The sequence below is a fragment of the Trichoplusia ni genome, chromosome 1 (genome assembly GCF_003590095.1).
Source record: "Trichoplusia ni isolate ovarian cell line Hi5 chromosome 1, tn1, whole genome shotgun sequence".
Classification (NCBI taxonomy): domain Eukaryota; kingdom Metazoa; phylum Arthropoda; class Insecta; order Lepidoptera; family Noctuidae; genus Trichoplusia; species Trichoplusia ni.
Window position 1 is genome coordinate 996,794 of NC_039478.1, and position 17,849 is coordinate 1,014,642.

General features: G+C 32.2%; 1 protein-coding gene across 1 annotated transcript; it reads left to right on the plus strand.

The window, feature by feature from the left end:
- Positions 1–5,185: 5,185 nt before the first annotated feature.
- LOC113501258 (major facilitator superfamily domain-containing protein 6) lies at positions 5,186–17,064 on the plus strand. The gene is made up of 14 exons (XM_026882381.1): positions 5,186–5,475; positions 6,584–6,663; positions 7,113–7,251; positions 7,610–7,832; positions 8,219–8,393; positions 8,816–9,033; positions 9,404–9,629; positions 10,036–10,133; positions 10,273–10,429; positions 10,823–11,007; positions 11,330–11,585; positions 11,839–12,050; positions 12,226–12,418; positions 14,493–17,064. The coding sequence occupies exons 2-14, from the start codon at positions 6,591–6,593 to the stop codon at positions 14,558–14,560; spliced, it is 2,223 nt and encodes a 740-aa protein (XP_026738182.1). The 5' UTR covers positions 5,186–5,475; positions 6,584–6,590; the 3' UTR covers positions 14,561–17,064.
- The last annotated feature ends 785 nt before the right edge of the window (positions 17,065–17,849 follow it).

The following is a 17,849-nucleotide window of genomic DNA, read 5'->3' on the forward strand; positions in this document are numbered from 1 at the left end:
CGCCTTAAAAGAAAAATAAATGGTTTTAAGAGTTAACTGGTTTAATTAGTATATTTGGTATTAATATTAAATACATCTGCACTTTTTGTCTTATTTATATCTACCTTAATTACTGTTAGTTGCGATGATGCCTAAAATATTATAGATAGATAAGTTCTGGGAATGTAACCCACGCAATCACCATCCCCCACACACGATTCGTAGGCGTAATTTACTCCAGTACCCCTATTCATTTCATTCATTCCTATTTTTGTTCTCTTCCGTATTGAATTTTTATAAAAATCTATTGGATATTCAATTACATTATTTTCTCTTGCATATTTATTGCTACACAACATTTCTGCGCTAATTGAGTGTGTAGCGATGAAAAACTTAATACTTTTTAATGAAGACCATTAAAATAGAATATAGACAGGGAATTATGAGGAAATTGACAAAACAATTGTAACATATTCATTGCTTTAAATCATAAATTCATAATTATTTATTTACTACGACAATTTTGGTCAATTCGTGATAAAGGACTCCTATTAGGTCCGAATAAATACGCGTGAGTAAACCAACCGGTTTACTAATGATCATATAATTTTCTTAAATTGACTCATTAGTTATTATAAAAAAATCCCCTCAAGAAGTATTATTTGATGTTTTGCTTCTAAAATATCCTCTTAAAAAGTAAATATATAAATATGTAAATATCTTCTAAAAAAATAAGCAGCGATATAACACTAGAATTCGTATTTGCACCTATTTGGTAACAATGATTTACGACAAAATGGCTTTACAAATACCCATTATACTAAACAAATTAATGCCGTTCAAATGGTTAACATGATGACAAACTGGTATTAATTCAAATTCCAATATCTAAATCGGTCATGAAAGTTACATACACATTGAGTAGAGAGGCCCAGGATTGCACACGTTTAAGTACATGCGGTTTGCCCAAATATGTTTGTGTATCTGTTACCTATGCATTTAACATAAATTCAATTCTGTAAACGCAGATACACAGTGTCACGTGTCGTTCATAAATTAATTTATTTTGTATAGGTATTCCATTCATTCCATAATTTAATTTACTTTACTTCAATTTACCTTGTGTTGATGAGATTGAAATGAAGAGGCACTATTGTATGTTATTATATAAACATGAGATTTTACTAACGGTTTGCGCTTTGTAAATCACTCACTGTACATGTTATCGATAATATGTAGGTACTTAATTTCGAACTTCCTTATTTTTGTTTGCTTTCTCGAAAGAATCAGAATAGGTATCTATATGGTGTCTAATGTAACCAATACTTAGCTGTTTGCGATAAGACCGCCTATTGTATACGACTATTTTTATAATAATGTATCGTACTTGTTTCTGGTGTACACTATGGAGTATTGTTTAGTATTGTGTTGATACCTAACTGCGAGTGGCCATCAATCAGTCCGTGCGGGTTTTAACAACTCTAACGAGTGACGATGCGGCGATGGGCGCTAATTGTTTGATGATTTTCCCTTGTAGCTATGGGATTTAAGTCTCGATCCGTTAGTCGGGATTTGACAAAATAGACATTATCGTTACATAGTAAAAAAACTCATTTTTTACGTTAATACGATTATATATTCATTGCTACGGATCGTAGCATTCGTAGAACTAACTCACGGGCCGTAGGTTGTAGGTAAACCAAATGGAAAGTGAACATCAAATAACCGGTAGAAACTATCTCAGTTACAAATAAATTTTGTTTCAAAATACATTTTCGAATTGTTACTCTACTTCTATAGTAACGAAATGGGTAACGGGCTCTTTCGTGAAACCAAATGCAACAGGCGTTTATGATTGTTTGAAATATTATTTCTGAAATATAAACAATGCTAGTTTTATCTTATGAATTCACCAACCTCAAAAGGAGGAGGTTCTGGATTCTATTTTTATATTGTACGCCGATTATTCATACATTTTAGATCCGCTTTACCGATTTATTTATTTTGGTACGATAAAATAATCATTAGAGTATTTTAGGCAGTGTTGTGGCCAGATCGACACTCCCTCTTTTTAGACATAGTTTAAACTTATTTTGGCCCTTGTACTTGCACTCAGCACTCCGATAGTTAAGCCACTGCTTGAGACCGAATGAAGAACTTCCCCTTTTTCCCCTCCACAAAGATCAAAACTTCAAAAATTACAATCTATGTTGAGATTGTGACGTTTTTCTAACTCAAAAATGTAGGTAATGCATGTCATAATTACAAATACGTGAATGTCCTTTAAAATATGGACGGAAATGCCATTATGTTTTAGTCGAATAAATAAAGTATTAAAAGGCAAATAAGGTAAAGCGATCGGCATTCATTTGCAATACTTAATTCTCTAGAGCTGAACAGTGAAATAACACACCGCACACACATATGATTGCAGGTACCACATAGCAAGCTAGTGTATATCTACCTATAGGAACTTAATAACTCAATACGCAATAATAAATATGTTGAGACTAGTCTTTTTGTAGTATTTGATTCGCCCGAAAACTTTGCGTGCTGAAACACAGTTAATTTAATACGACTTTGGGCAGCTAACAGTCTTGGAAAAGATAATCATATAAACTAAATTTCAAGTTTAGAACTTATAGATACAATCATTGCAGATTCATATTGTCCTTTAAGATTTAAACATTTATCCGCGCACTCTGAGTGTGTTTTACATAATGAATTAGTGCTTTAACAATTCATTTTTCCGTGCGTTATGCAATGCGACGGTCGCCGACGCGATGCGGACGGTGAGAAAAGTTTGCATCACATAATACGTGTGACGTAAAATGGGTGGTCTTGGAGCCATTGTAAAGAGATTCAATACCTACTAACATTATAAAGAGTTAACATTTACGACGTTATTTGTTTTATTGTTCGCACTAATATCTAGAACTATTGAGGATTGTCTGGATTCTTTTACTGTTAGATAGTCACGTCATTACTGAGTGCCAATAAGCCATTGGCAACATTTTATACAATAAAATTATGGAGGTTTTATTGCTGAATTTTGTATGAACAGTCAGATAAAGTGGCTACCTACCGACCTATTTGGATGTTTTCATATCATAACCTGGAGAATCGAAATGCATCGAAGCGTCAAATCATTCTACTAATTAAAATATCAATAAAATCCGCCAACAATAAATAACCTACTAGACAAATCAATGCAATCACTGAGATGTAGTAATTTATTCTCTCCATTGACAATCGGTTTCCATATCCGATTTTCCCACTAGATAGCAATTTTCATATCGAAACGTTCATTTCAAACGAAGAACTCACTCATTTCAGTGCGTTTTCATTTGACCCCCTACTTGAGTGGTAGATACTCAGTCATTCTTCCCCCTATCACCCCCACTTTTAATCGTCTCAATACAAACGAAATCGCTCAATCCGTTCAGGAGCTACGATTCCACAAATAGACAGGTAAACAACAATAAGTGTGAAAAAATCAACCTTAACGTAACGAAGTAAAGCTCTCTTTTTAAGTTTTTAATTGAATATTAATAGTTTTTACCTAGGTAGGTACTCGATTACAAAAGTATTGTTCCAAATGTTATTAAATTGAATAAATCGAAATCTATGACCTCTCAAAAGGTTCTTCTCATAACGGCCAACATATAATCAGCTTCCCAATGTATGCTGGCTTGCTCAAGATTATACGAAAAGACAAAAATTACTATCCTTTTACAGTTTCTACGTTTTCAGTTCTGGTTTAAAGTAGCTTGGCAGTTTGCCAATTGGATGGGGTTAAGGGTCGGTGTTACCTGTGTTCTCCTGACTTCTGTAAAATGTACTTTCCCTAAAGATAGAAAGTTTGATTGTTCGAACATAACCATTATGTCGGTAATATTTTTTAAAATGGTAAAGAAATAAAACACGCACAAATGGTTCACCTGTTGGCATGGAAAAATCATTTGGAAAAAATAACAGGCTTTAGCGATTTTCGTGAGAAGAGAAGGGGGAAGCATTTGCCCAGCTATGGGTTCTGACACTATCTATAAAAAATATAATGGTTCCTGAGGTACAGCCTAACGAACGGGCATAGAGCGGGATCTAAGCAATAATTTTTGTGTACCATACGTTCGAATGGGAAGAATAGCGACATCCATGAGCGTCTTTTTGAGAGATATTGGCAGATTGCCTTTCCGTAGGTAAATAAGATTTTCCTCGGACCAAAATTTTGTTCCAGTTGCTTCCCATGTTTCCACACAGACACAGTTGGCCATGGTAGATATACTTCTGGACGTACGCAATCCGTATTTTCTTAAACCGCTCTATCTTTGAGTCATTGGCGGCTTGGTTTGTCCAATTCGTTGATCATAAAGCTCAGTATGGATGCTGCTGAGGACAGTAGAACAATGTCATCAGCAGAAATAAAATTAGTAAATTTTGCAGGTATTTACCAAAGTTCTGAAAATATCTTCGAGGGTTGTAGAAACAGTTTCGGAGATCCTTGTTTTATGCCTCGTTATATGTGGAATTACTTATAGTCCAGAGACCAGAACATGATTAATAAAAATCCAGTTAAACATGATTACACTTCTGCATTATACAAGTATGTCGCATGCTACGGTACGTATTTTTTGGTCTTTTTTAATTTTGCCTTTAAAGGAGAAGCCAGCTTTTAACAATGAAGAATTTAAGTAAAAATATTAAAATATTTTAAATTAAATCATTTTTACTCTTGGCAATCATTATGACATCGTCAGTGTTGCCGAGAGACAAGTGACAAATATACAGTATGAATTTTGCAGAATTTCCCATAGCTGTGACGCCAACGCAAAACTTCGAACTGTGCTTTGTCCAAGTTATATAAAGATTTTCAAGTAGACTTTTGTAAAAAGCCTTTTAAATTCATAGACATCTCTATAAAATGAAACGATAGCATCGTTTCATTTTATAAGTATTGTAAGAATTTTGAGTCACAATAAAACTATTTCTTATCGCTTCTTTTACTGTGTACCGTGTTACTTAGTTTCACCTCATAAGATTTTTTATACTTTTAATAAAAAAAATAGTGAAATAAAAAAAACACATGCTTCTGATTTCGGATGAATATTCTACCAATACCTACGCTTTAAATTAATCGACAACACTCGTGCTAAAGTTTGATATTTTTGGTACGCTGTCATCACAGCAGCCGTCACGGTTTGACATTTACATTGTCAGTGGTCAATCAGTTGTCAATTTTTCTTATTACATTCCGTTTCATTTCATTCATTGCACGTGTATTTCATCAATTTATAATCTTTCTCAAAAACGAAGTCCATCTTCGGTATTTAGTAATTGTGTAAACGTCAGAAATAAATAGGTCAATAAATTTAGTTCTGTGGATATCATTATCACAGATAACTGTATAAAGTCTATACACCGCGTCCAAACTGGTTTAGTGTTTACATGATTTCTAATTGGTTTTACTTAAGTTCATGGAAATAAATTAATAATTAGGTAAGTTTGTATTCACCTCATTGACTTAATTCCTATTTTAATCATGAATAAGGAACCACAAAAGATCAATTCCAGTACTTAAATATAACTTTTCATCTCAACTTTATTAGATTTTGCCAAATTTAAGAAAGAAAATACAAAGCAGGAATATGTCCAGTTACATACAAAACTACTTTGAAGTTTCTATTGATTGTACACATGTTTATTTGTTTGTGACTTGAACATTGCATTTACAACTTGAGTCTATAATCTTAAATTAAAACAGTATTTACTAAGTACTTTAACTAACACAGAAGCACAATAAACATTATTATTGGAGCAACAAAAATAGCAGTAAATTAGAAATTATCAATATTGTAAATTAAACAGCTTAATTTTGTTATTTAACTATTATGTGTTTATCCTCCATCTTATCTCCATCTAAAATAAAAACTTAATAAGTAATATTTGAGCGCAATACTTAAAACTACTGTACAATGTACTGTATTGATTAAACTCATTTGGCTGTTTTCTGTTATTTTTAAGAACTTATTTAAGACAGTAGCTGGAAGGTCAATATTATTATGATGTACACAATCAACTTTCATAATTCTAAAAACTATCTTTGATTATTCACAAGACATTTTAGTAGATTCGCTGTAGCTTTGTGGTACTATATGGTAAAACTAGCACATAATTATGAGTAACACCATGATTGCCGATTATTAGTAAAGCCTTCATTGAAACTTTTAGCCTTACTATCCTTACTTCCTTACTAATATTATTAATGCGAAAGTAACTCTGTCTGTCTGTTATGCTTTCACGTCTAAACCACTGAACCGATTTTAATGAAATTTGGTACAGGGATAGAGTTGACCTTGAGAAGGAACATAGGATAGTTTTTATCCCAGACTTTTGACGAGTTCTCTTGGAAACTCGATATAACCGACCTCGACGCGGGCGAAGCCGCTTTCGAAAAGCTAGTAAAAAATATAATACAATAAAAATGTAGAACATGTGGATATGCTTCAAAACTAAAATGTGTCTTATTAATTACCTTGACTCATGCCAAATAATAGGTTATTTGCAATTGCAATCGTAATAACAACTGTTATGCCTTTTGTTACAGAACCAAAATGCTGCCTTCAAAGATGCAAATAAATAAAAAATTACTGCCCATTAAAGGGCACTTCTTCTTCTTCAATGCTGGTAAGTTTATTTTATTAAAATCAACCAGTATGTTAACAACAAAATAAACCAGTTCTGTTTCACAATTAAAACCTCCTTTATGGCATTTGCACTACTATTTTTACATTAACTCTAAATAATATGTGTCTCAAGAAGACATAGCACTTTGCATTAGTTTGAACCCAGTAGCTTTATATATCTTATATTTACAATACACATGTATTCATCACAATAATAAACCAATAATAATGCATAATTATAATACATTGGAACAACTATAAATTATTTTGGTTGAAGTAATACATTTGATGAGGACTGATTATGGATGGCTCTAATCAGACTAAGAAGTTACAAATGTAGGTCACTGTAATAAATTTGGTCTTTGCTCAAATAAATCATTGGTCGTAAATCGTTGGAGTAATTTTAATAAATTTAATTATTAGGTTAGCTCACATTCTACTTTGTTTTAGGGACGGCGCCGTTGGTACCATATTTGTCTACCTATGCTCGTCAATTAGGATTTTCATCTGCCACTGTAGGACTGATATACACAGTTTTACCAATATTTGGCCTTATTGCAAAACCACTGTTTGGTGTGATTGCCGACAGGTATGTACCAATATCATGCTTTATTGACATGCTAATTCTTTTATATGGCTGCTCAGACAACGTAATCAACTTATCTTAATCTATCTTTAGCATTAAGTAAATCTTAAATATTATAAGCCTTTAAAGGTTGTTTCTAGGTTGTTATGTGTGTAAGAGATACAGCTTTTCATGTTATAAGAGCTTGTTATACAAAAAAACCAAAAACTCTTTTTTTGTAGCCTTTTATTTAAGGTAATAGGAATGCTGTGTGTCATGATTCTAAACAATTGAAAAGAAACATGAAATCTCTTAAAGATGATATTACCACACAAAACATAGAGTGTAGTAGTTGTTCCATAATATTTTTTTTGTATTACAGGTATAAAAAACAAAAAGTTATATTTATTTTATTTCAAATATTGACTATAGTTGGTTTTTGGTGTATATACGCGATACCGGAAAGTCGAAATTTGAGCGTTGAATTAGACTGTGATGGCGGGGTCACTATGCTACAAAGTTGTTACAAGGACAAAGCGTCAGTGGACATGTGTAAAGTCAACTCTTTAAGTAATCTGAGTTCAAACGCCAGTACCTATTGTCAGGTGAGTGTTATCTATCTCGGCCATCGTGCATGCCAGATATCATTTTCAAGGACACGCCGGATTTCATAAAAATGTTGCGATTATACCACTCATATCCATGATAGTAAACTTACTGGCGTTTATTTTGTCTTCCTCTTAACTACAAACTTGTTACGTAATAGTTCTGTATTTCGTTTCGAGACTTTATTTAGCTGACATGTCTTATAAGCCTGCGTCATGGAATTTTTACATCGTAAATTGGCACTAATTTAGTGGTGTACTAAAGTAGCATTCATCAAAACGTTATTAAATTACAATCACTGCTTAATCTGATACGACAATCAAACAACGCGATTCTGTTCCAGCACTTATTGTAATGGCTTATGATAACCTTGAACAATTTGCAGATGAACTGTGACATGACCTCTCCTAAAATGTGGCAGACAGTTTGTGAACATTGGCATATACCACAATACTGCTACAGTCATACGGATAATATAAAATATACATCTTCTGTCAGTAATGTTACTGTAAAAGAAGATAATTGCGCATATATTGCTGCGAACAACGTGACCTTGGATGGTGAGATATTAGTGTTTTTGTTAATGGACATTGCATTTTAATTAAATTGTCATAGTTACGCGCCTCTAAACACCGCTAGAATTGACATCGTCAAACGTTGAACGGAATTTAATTAAAAGTCTGTTTCTAAGTACTCGCCCGAGAATAAGTTCCTATTGATATGTAAGATTTTTTGCGGACGATGTGCATTTATGAAGAATAATAATATATAGATAACAATTATATGACATAATAAATTAACCTGTTTATATGTCTTATTTTTTATTCTTGTAAATATCCCGCCATGCGAATGTGTTATAAGGAAAATGAAACCATTGCTTTGGCGAATTCCTTGCGTGCATTGCCCTTTAACTCAGCAACTTTTTTTATGTCATATAGGTATTATTGATTCATCAAATCACATTAAAATTGTCTCCTTATAGGTAATATATTCAGTCCTAGTTGTCGTCTCGGAAGTGGATACGTTGATGTCAATGAACCTTGCTCTTTGAAGTGTAAAAACGCAAATCTGTCGGCTGCTATAGCAAACCAAAAACCTAATATGACATGTATTGATAAAAATTTAAATTACAAACTATGTACAAACGACACAGCTGAATTTACCAAACTCGCCAATGAGACCATAAGCACTGATTGTGAGGTATGTAATGTCAATTAAATGTATCCCCAGTATATTTTCATCCCGAAACTTATTTTCTTAAAAAAACAATATACTTACGTAGGTAAATACTTTGGTCAGTTTTAGGTTTAGTGCAGATAAATTTACCTTTTCCAACAAGTTTCGGCCATTAATTATATCAAAATTATTTTATCAAAATTACCAGTGATATCTAAAAACCATAAATATTTTGCACCTATTTAGATAGGTACTTCGTTTGTTGTTTTGTAATAAAATTACACCTAATAGTCGCATTAACAATCACTTTATTTCGAAACTATAAAACTGTTTTAACGAAGTAATTTGCTGCTCATTTAAACGACAGATGACTAACAAGTTTTTTGTTAAACAGGCGTCATGCGACCTTGACGTAAACACACCATGGCGTCTTATGGAGATTTGCGAATGGTGGAAAGCCGACACAGCTAGTTACTGCCAGCCAAAGACCGCGAAAAATGAACAATTCCCTTCGAACCTGTCATTTACAGGAGTCTTACTCTTATCGAAGACGATGGCTGAACACGAGTGTGTTTATATGCGGCTTAACCACATTGAGGTGCCCGACGGGAAAGGCGGAGGTAAGACAGATCCCAAACACGTTGTATCCCATATCTACTTGTAAAAAACTAAAGTATTATTCTTTTAAAATTAATTCTTGCACCTCAAGTCACAGGTACTTTATGCATGAGAGACGTCAAGTGATTTTCCTCAAGTGGCATCTTTGTTTTATATCGATACTGATAATAATAATACCTTCACAAGATACTATGATATACCAGAATTTCCCTTCATAACGTCATTCTTTACGACAAATATCTGCAATGTTCAATCATTTGCTGTTTTGTGTGTTCATAAATGATTGAACAAATTACTGTACATAGTGTACCTACTTTGCTATTTTTTGCAGCTGGCACAATAACTACGAAGTAAAAATTCAGCCAGCACAATGACTTATTTTTTTGCAGCTTAATTTTTTTGTTTCAGTGACCATACATTATCCAAACTGTGTATCACAAGCTACATATCAACTCAAGTCTGAACTTTTTCAGTCTTCCTGTGATATACATTGTGAGAATACCGTGGTACGTTCTTTGTATTAAATAATGTCTTAGGTACTAAGTATAATCAAATGTGCTGCCTAAATTCAATTGATGATTAATAATTTTGATCTTTTTTGTTTTTATGTGTTATATTACATTGTTTGTTTCCTTACATCAATAGGTAAATGAGTTAATAGAGGGAGCCGCAGAAAGCAGACAAGAGGGTACTAAGGAGTATACGTCACAGTTCTGGTTGTTCTTCTTCCTAATGATAGTCAGTTGGGTTGGCCAAGCCGTGGTTGTTACCTTCGCTGATGCCATCTGCTTCGATCTTCTTGGTACGCATTGAAATTATTCCTATCTTAATGAATGTAGTATGAGAACAATATATTCTTAGACCCCTACTATGAACCTGGGCCCCTCTGCTATTTACAATGGCCTATGAATGATTGAAAAATGGCTTAAAATTACATTTTTGTATTCTCTTAAGCATTTTTCTTACATAATAATTGGGAATTCAGTATGGGACGCCAGTCGTCACACTCGAGGTCAATACAATGAATTTCCAATTATTGTGTTGGCAAAATGCTTAAGAGAACAGGACTAATTTCAAATTTAATCTAATTGTCATTCATTCATCGGCCATTGTAAATAGCAGAATCGGGGCATTGATTTTACAATTGTAGCTTTTTAATTATGGCATAAATTTAATATTTTTGTTAACATTACAGGTCCCAAAGTGTCACAATACGGCAAACAGAGATTATGGGGGTCCGTAGGTTGGGGGGTCTTCTCCCTGTTGACCGGTGTCCTTATAGATTTGTTCAGTGACGGCGCATACAAAGACTACACGGTGGCATTTGTACTTATGTTCGTGTTTATGTTGGGAGATGTCGTCGTATCATGTTTCTTAGAGGTACGTGCTTTGTCATTAATATCTTAATCTTTGGAAATTATGCAACCAGTATTCAGTAGTAAAAATAGTAATGTTCGCTCATATAATATTTTGTACCCAGCAATGGTCTTAATAGATTTTTTTTTTGATTTAACTAATTTTCACATGGCAATCCGATAAATCTGGTTTGGTTAATTGTCTTGAAGCAGAATAATAATAATATTTTTTTAGTTTTTGAATAGTAAAGTTCATACAGCTCATTTTTGCTTTATTAAAAGACTTTAGAAAAAAATTTTTTAGAGCAAAATTAGTTTACTATTTTAGTTGAAATTTATAATTTCAGACTGACACAACTAAAATGTCAATGAACATATTAGCTGATGTGGGCACCTTGTTATCGTCTTTACCCACATTCTTGTTCCTGATGTGGACAGTAGCGGTGGGCATGTGCACTGGCCTCATATGGCAGTTCCTGTTCTGGCTCCTCGAAGACATGTCTGGCCTGACCTGCGATGGAGCCACTTATATCAAAACTCTACAAGGATTAGTGAGCGCTATACAAACTTTTGGCGGTGAAATTCCCTTCCTTTTTGTGTCTGGTAAGTATTGAGTACATGTACAACTTGTGTTCATAATTTTTTTACAACTGGCTTTTGACCCCAGGGCTTGGGCTGGTTCTGACATTTTAAATGAAACAAATCAATAAGCTCACTCAGTATAATCAAGTATTTATATGCACTTTCTGTGGTCGTTTTCCATGGTCTTCAATATTTCATTTGTACATTCACTTACCTTTTTCTTATCAAAAATGGTCACGTATTACATATACTATCTAGATTTTCTTTGTTACAGGTTACATACTTAAAAAAGTTGGTCACATTAACATGATGAGTATAGTCCTATTGGCATTCGGTGTCAGGTTCATACTCTACTCGCTTCTGTCCGATCCCTGGTGGGCGCTGCCCATAGAGTTATTCCAAGGGATTACATTCGGCATGTTCTATCCTACCATGACGTCATATGCCAATATTGTTTCTCTACCAGGGACTGAGACAACAGTACAGGTACTTACATAATTATTTTTTGTCTCTTTTTTTGTAATTTAATAATGCTTTTTCTCTGTCTTTTTATATAGGTAATAAGTTTTTTAAGAGAATATAAGTTGTTTTCTTCTCTTCATATTAAAATCACCTCTATAGTAAAGACTTAAAGTTCAATTTTGTAATTGTATTGTTTCAGGGTTTAGTTGGAGCTGTATTTGAGGGCGTGGGTACTTCGTTAGGCAGTTTCGTGGGCGGTCGATTATATGGTACTTATGGTGGCTGGGTTACCTTCCGTGCCTTTGGAATTGGTGCCCTGGTGTGCTGTGCTCTCAACTCCTTAGCTTTCTACATCATCAAGGATAAGCTCGGCGAAGCGAGAGTGCCTTCAGGTAATAAAAAAGAAACTGAATAAACTAATTAAGTTCGAACGCTCGCCTACTAAGTATATTTCCATTGAATAATTTAATTCCATTTCCAAATGAAGTCTCCAGTGAGTTCTCTCTGATAACTGTATTTAAGTTAAATTTGTGGTTATGAACCATATACTATTAATAAATATTTGCTCCAAATATGACTGAAATATTTTTGCCTTTTGTCTTGTACGAGAATCGAAAGCTGACACAACTTAAAATGACATACACATATGTTTAAATTTGTCATTGCAGTTCATTCCCTTGCATTTATTTATAAAAAAGTGAATAAAAAGTATTGTATTTTTGTACTCTGTACCTTTAGACAACTAACACTAAATGTTATTCACAAAAATTATGTTTAATATTTTGACTCCCAATGACATTACTTAGCTGAACATTCAACCGTGAACCAAGTGAAATTGAAACGTACATTTATTAGTATACAAACCTTATTATGTTGTAATATTCTGGTTAAGGGTAGTTTTAATTTATAAAATATCGAATATTTTATATAAAAAAAATAGTTTTTAAGATAAATATAATTTTGACGACGACGGCGACCACTGACTACTTTTTCTGACCAAACCAGTGATAACACGTTTAGTTTATTCTACTACTTTAATATTTTGAAGCAGAATATTTACTACTTTACTGATAACTTTAATATCAATAAAAAAATATTTTTATCGTTCAAATAACTCAGTTGTATAATCCCAGTAGTAGTAAGTACAAGTGTTTGTGAAGAACTGTCGCCGTCGTATACAACCATTGGTATTCCTTAAGTTATAGATGTCGTACGCATCACATCTAAATTATTAGGTAAATTGATTCGGCTGTGTATGAGGTGTGTTTATAGAATAAACTAGTGAAATAACAAACAATTAGCAATCTTTTACGTTCCTAAAGTGATATTTAATACTCTTTTGTCGAATTTATTTACAAAATTAGTAATAAAATTTGGAATATACTTACTTAAAGTATGGGTTACTGAGATTATTTAGTATTTTACTATAAGTCCATTTTATTTATTTTCCTATCGCAATAACTTCTTGTGTGCCATATTTCTATTAAATCAACTTAAAATACAATTGAATTTTTTACCTGAAAGCAATATTTATGTTGTTACTTTTTCATTACTTTTTTATGTTAATTACTTTTATTTAATTCCTCAAAATAGATTGGTACATTTATTTATCAAATTATTCAGATAATGTTGTTAGTGTGTTTTTCCTGTGGTTATTTCGGTACAGTTTTAATACAGTATCTTTAATAATATCTTTTATTTGCCTTCACATATTTGTATAATGGGCATTCAATTATTAAAAATGATAAGCCTGATTTCAAAAAAGTATATTTTCTAAATTAAATACATGAAAATGTCGTCGAAGAAATATTTCTTGCCAGAATGTAAGCAATCTTGTTAGATATATTTTAGTTGATCTTAGTGTAGTGTAAACTTTGTAATCTATTTACAACGATGATGATCATCGTATACAAATTATAATTGATATTAAATAATTATTTGTGTTTATTTTCTCTATGACCTGCATGCTTGCAACCTGTTAATTATATAAACTTAACACGAGTAGATATTAGATGATAATTTGCTAGGCAGTGTTTCTTGTGATTTGCGTTTAGTGGGTGCAAGTGGTGACGACGATATTGGACGTTCTTCAAAGCAGTAAGGCACATTCTATCAATACGAGATAGAAGCAAGTAAATTCCAAATTTTTATCCATAGACTGTTACAGAAAGATGTTATGATATTTTTCAGACATTACCTTTGTGCTGTTTTGTTTCAATTAATTTATCACGTGTTTCTGTTACATTATAAATACCTACTAATATCTAAGCTATCAGTATTGCATAGCCTTCCGATGTTGTTCATGTTTGTTATGTAGCTTCATGTAGAAACTCCTTGGTTGCAGGACTAACATTTGTATACTTACTTCTGTTATCTATATTGTGTATTGTTTGTTATCTTACGACTACTTTGTCCATGTTTTTTTTTTATTATTGTTCGATATTGATAACTCGATTTTACTTACAGGATATCGCTATGAACATCCCAACGATATGGTGTATATGTTGGAAGATATGACCGACGGAAGATCGTGAGGATTTACAGATGAATTGTTAAAATATATAATCGTTCTGGTATATTATAGGAATAGTTAAGTATCATTTTCTTAATTTCCATCGGCACTACTCAGTTGCGTAGAAAACAACCTAACATCGGCCATAGCCAGTTAATGGAATACAGACCTTATTACTTTGCGTTATGGTTTTTAATAAAGAATGACATATTAATACTTTGCGGCTCGAAAAATACTTTCATGATACTTACATAGTATGTCGGTGGAACTTATAAATGTGATACTACTATAATACACTACCGGTTCGAATAATTTTCCCATTAGCAGCACACTTGTAGAAACTTGTATAAGTTAAAATGTACTTTTTTTATACTTGCGGTAGGCACTGCCGATGGGCAAGTTATAAAATAGTAATATATTCTAGTGTATAAATAAGTTCTGTGATGAGATAGGTTTAATAATATGTTTGTAAAGAGTGTGCTGTTTAGCACAAAATATTGTAAAACACAATGTATAAATTTGATACAAATTATACAGCCGTTGTTGAAATGTTAAATTCTTACAGACACAACAACTTTTGATCGTTTGTTTCAAAGGGTCTTTCAGATTTTTATTTATTCGTTTTGAAATCAAAAATTTTACATTTATTTGAGATTATAAAAAAAATACCTTAAAATCCGTATTACCCTTGACTAATCTATGTAGGTATATAATGCATATGTTTTAATGAGTCATATCTATAGTTCCTTATTTACAACTTTTTTCTGTATATATTTATATTACCTGAGCCAGTATTTACAAGGCCAAATAGATAACAGTTTTAACTAACATATTTATATAATCCATGCATATCTAGGAAGACAAAGTAGGTTTTTTTTCAATATTAAATAGAAATGTGATATAAAAAGACTAGAAATTTGCCCTTGATTGTATGTAGGCCGCACTTTATTCTGCGGGGCTGCGTTTTAGCAATAACTTATTATGCTTGCCTTGCTATGTAAATTTAGAGTATTAGAAGCTGTACTTAATTTTTTAACAGTCATATTATTTAGTGTTATGTTACTAAAGTCAATAACTGCTCAAAACCCTCGTCAGTAATAATTTTCTCCGTCCTGTTTATTAATGATAATATTTTTATGTGATATCACTGTCATTTTATTTATTTTTGTTTGCTCAATTTTGTGAAGATCATTTTGATCTTAGTATGTTATTTATTGATGAATATTAAAGTATCCACTGCCAACGGAGGGGATTTTGAATGATGGCAACAAAACATTTGTCTGCGTCACTTCAAACCGGTTGTGCGCTAGATCTAAGTAACGTTTTCAAATATCCATTTATTCTACAAATTAGTCACATGATAGTCAAATGTCATGAAAGTATGACATTTAAGAAGGATTTTTAATCAGTATCGATCTTCAAACTAATGTCCCTGAATGATACTAATACTTATCAGCACGATTACTCCTTAAAGTTTTCTTTAAGGTCTCTTTTATGTTTTGTTCGGTTTCTGCAAACAATCTATTCAACATACCGAAATACATATCACTAGTGTACTTACTTGCTTAATTTATAATTTAAATAATAATAATAATATGTATTTAAGGTGCGATTGCATTAAGCATTCATTTTAGATTTTTGAAAGGTTATGGTTATGAGATATGTGTTTAAAACTAGTACAATAGTAAAATAAACAAATTTATGTGTTTTTAACGTTATTGCAACTATGTCATTTATAATAAGCTTCATAGTTTCAATAAGCTCTTAACTTATTTACATAATTACATAACCAATCATTTTACTATATAACAATTGTTAAATTCCAATAAATGTGTTTTTTTTTTGACAATTATAAAGATTATGTAGGTATTTGTCCCCCCGTTTTTATTGTTAGTCAGTCGACACTAGAGAAAAATTGATAAAGTTTTAAATGTCGGTAAATAGATGGTACCTTTTAAAAACAAATACATATTATTAATTTTAATAATATTAATTTGTTTTTTGGGGTCGATCAGCTGTAAGATATATTTAGAATATACATAGTTTTATATTGGGTTTGTTCGCATGCTTATTTATTGGCGACATGGCAATAGCAATTTATTGGCATTTATTAATTTGTCCCGTTCTTCGATCAAATATATCACTTGAATCATTGCTCGTTGAACGGCGTCTGCTCATTAACATTGTTCGCAACTCAGAATGATTTATCACTTATTGTTGCCGTGACATTTAATTGTGTTGTATGTTTGATGTAACAAGTATTGTTGTGAATGTTGAATGGATCGATTTCATTTTTAAATCTTCTTATTTGTTTCCGCTTATTTTATGTGATTTTATTCTATATCTGTAACGGTACTGTTTCGAAGTTATAACAGTTTTTGCTAGTTAAAAACAAAGTTTAACAACAAATCAGCTGTTAATTTCAAAGATATATGTATTTCCTGGGCATCGATTCTGCTATTTACAACGGCCGATGAATGAATGGCAATTGGATTAAATTTGGAACTATTCATATTCTCTTAAGCATTTTACCGACAGAATAATTTCAAAATATTGTATTGACCGTGAATGTTCCGCCCTTTACTGAATTTCCAATTATTGAGTTGTAAAAATTCTTACAATAATGCGAATAGTGCTAATTTAAATCAAATAACCATTTATTCTTCGGCCATTGTAAACAGCAGAATTGGGGCCCTGATGTGTTATCAGGCTATCTTATGGGAAATCATCTAATTCGTAGCTTAATGTAACCGTGTATACTTGTTATAGACATTAATATTATAAACAAAACGATAGCACTACTTATAGGTCCACCCTTTGTAGGACCATAGACGACGGCGACTTTTTGGTTGGTAATCGTCGCGGGTTAAAATAGATGAATGTACATAATATATTGTCCGTTTGCTCCTCAATTTTTTGTTCAAATTATTTATTTAATAATCCAGATTATACTACTCACTACTAAGGAAGCATAAATGAAGTACTTAAAAATATTTCGAGCGAGGATAAATGTATTGATATTGATATTCTTATCTGACACTGACAAAAAATCTGTCTAGTTTTTAAGCGCATTTGTTTATTATGTATATGGGTAAAAATGGGAACTATACAATTGTTTAGTTATTATAAGGAACATGTTAAAACAAACTATGAAACGCTGAGCAGACGACTGACATATTTTTTGCTTTATTGATATTGAAATATCGCTGACGGCAAATTCATTAGACTATCAATAGATTTATGAGACTACGACCAATATACCTACATAATTATTGGCCGTGACCGTTAATTTACATACGCGGCAAATTGAC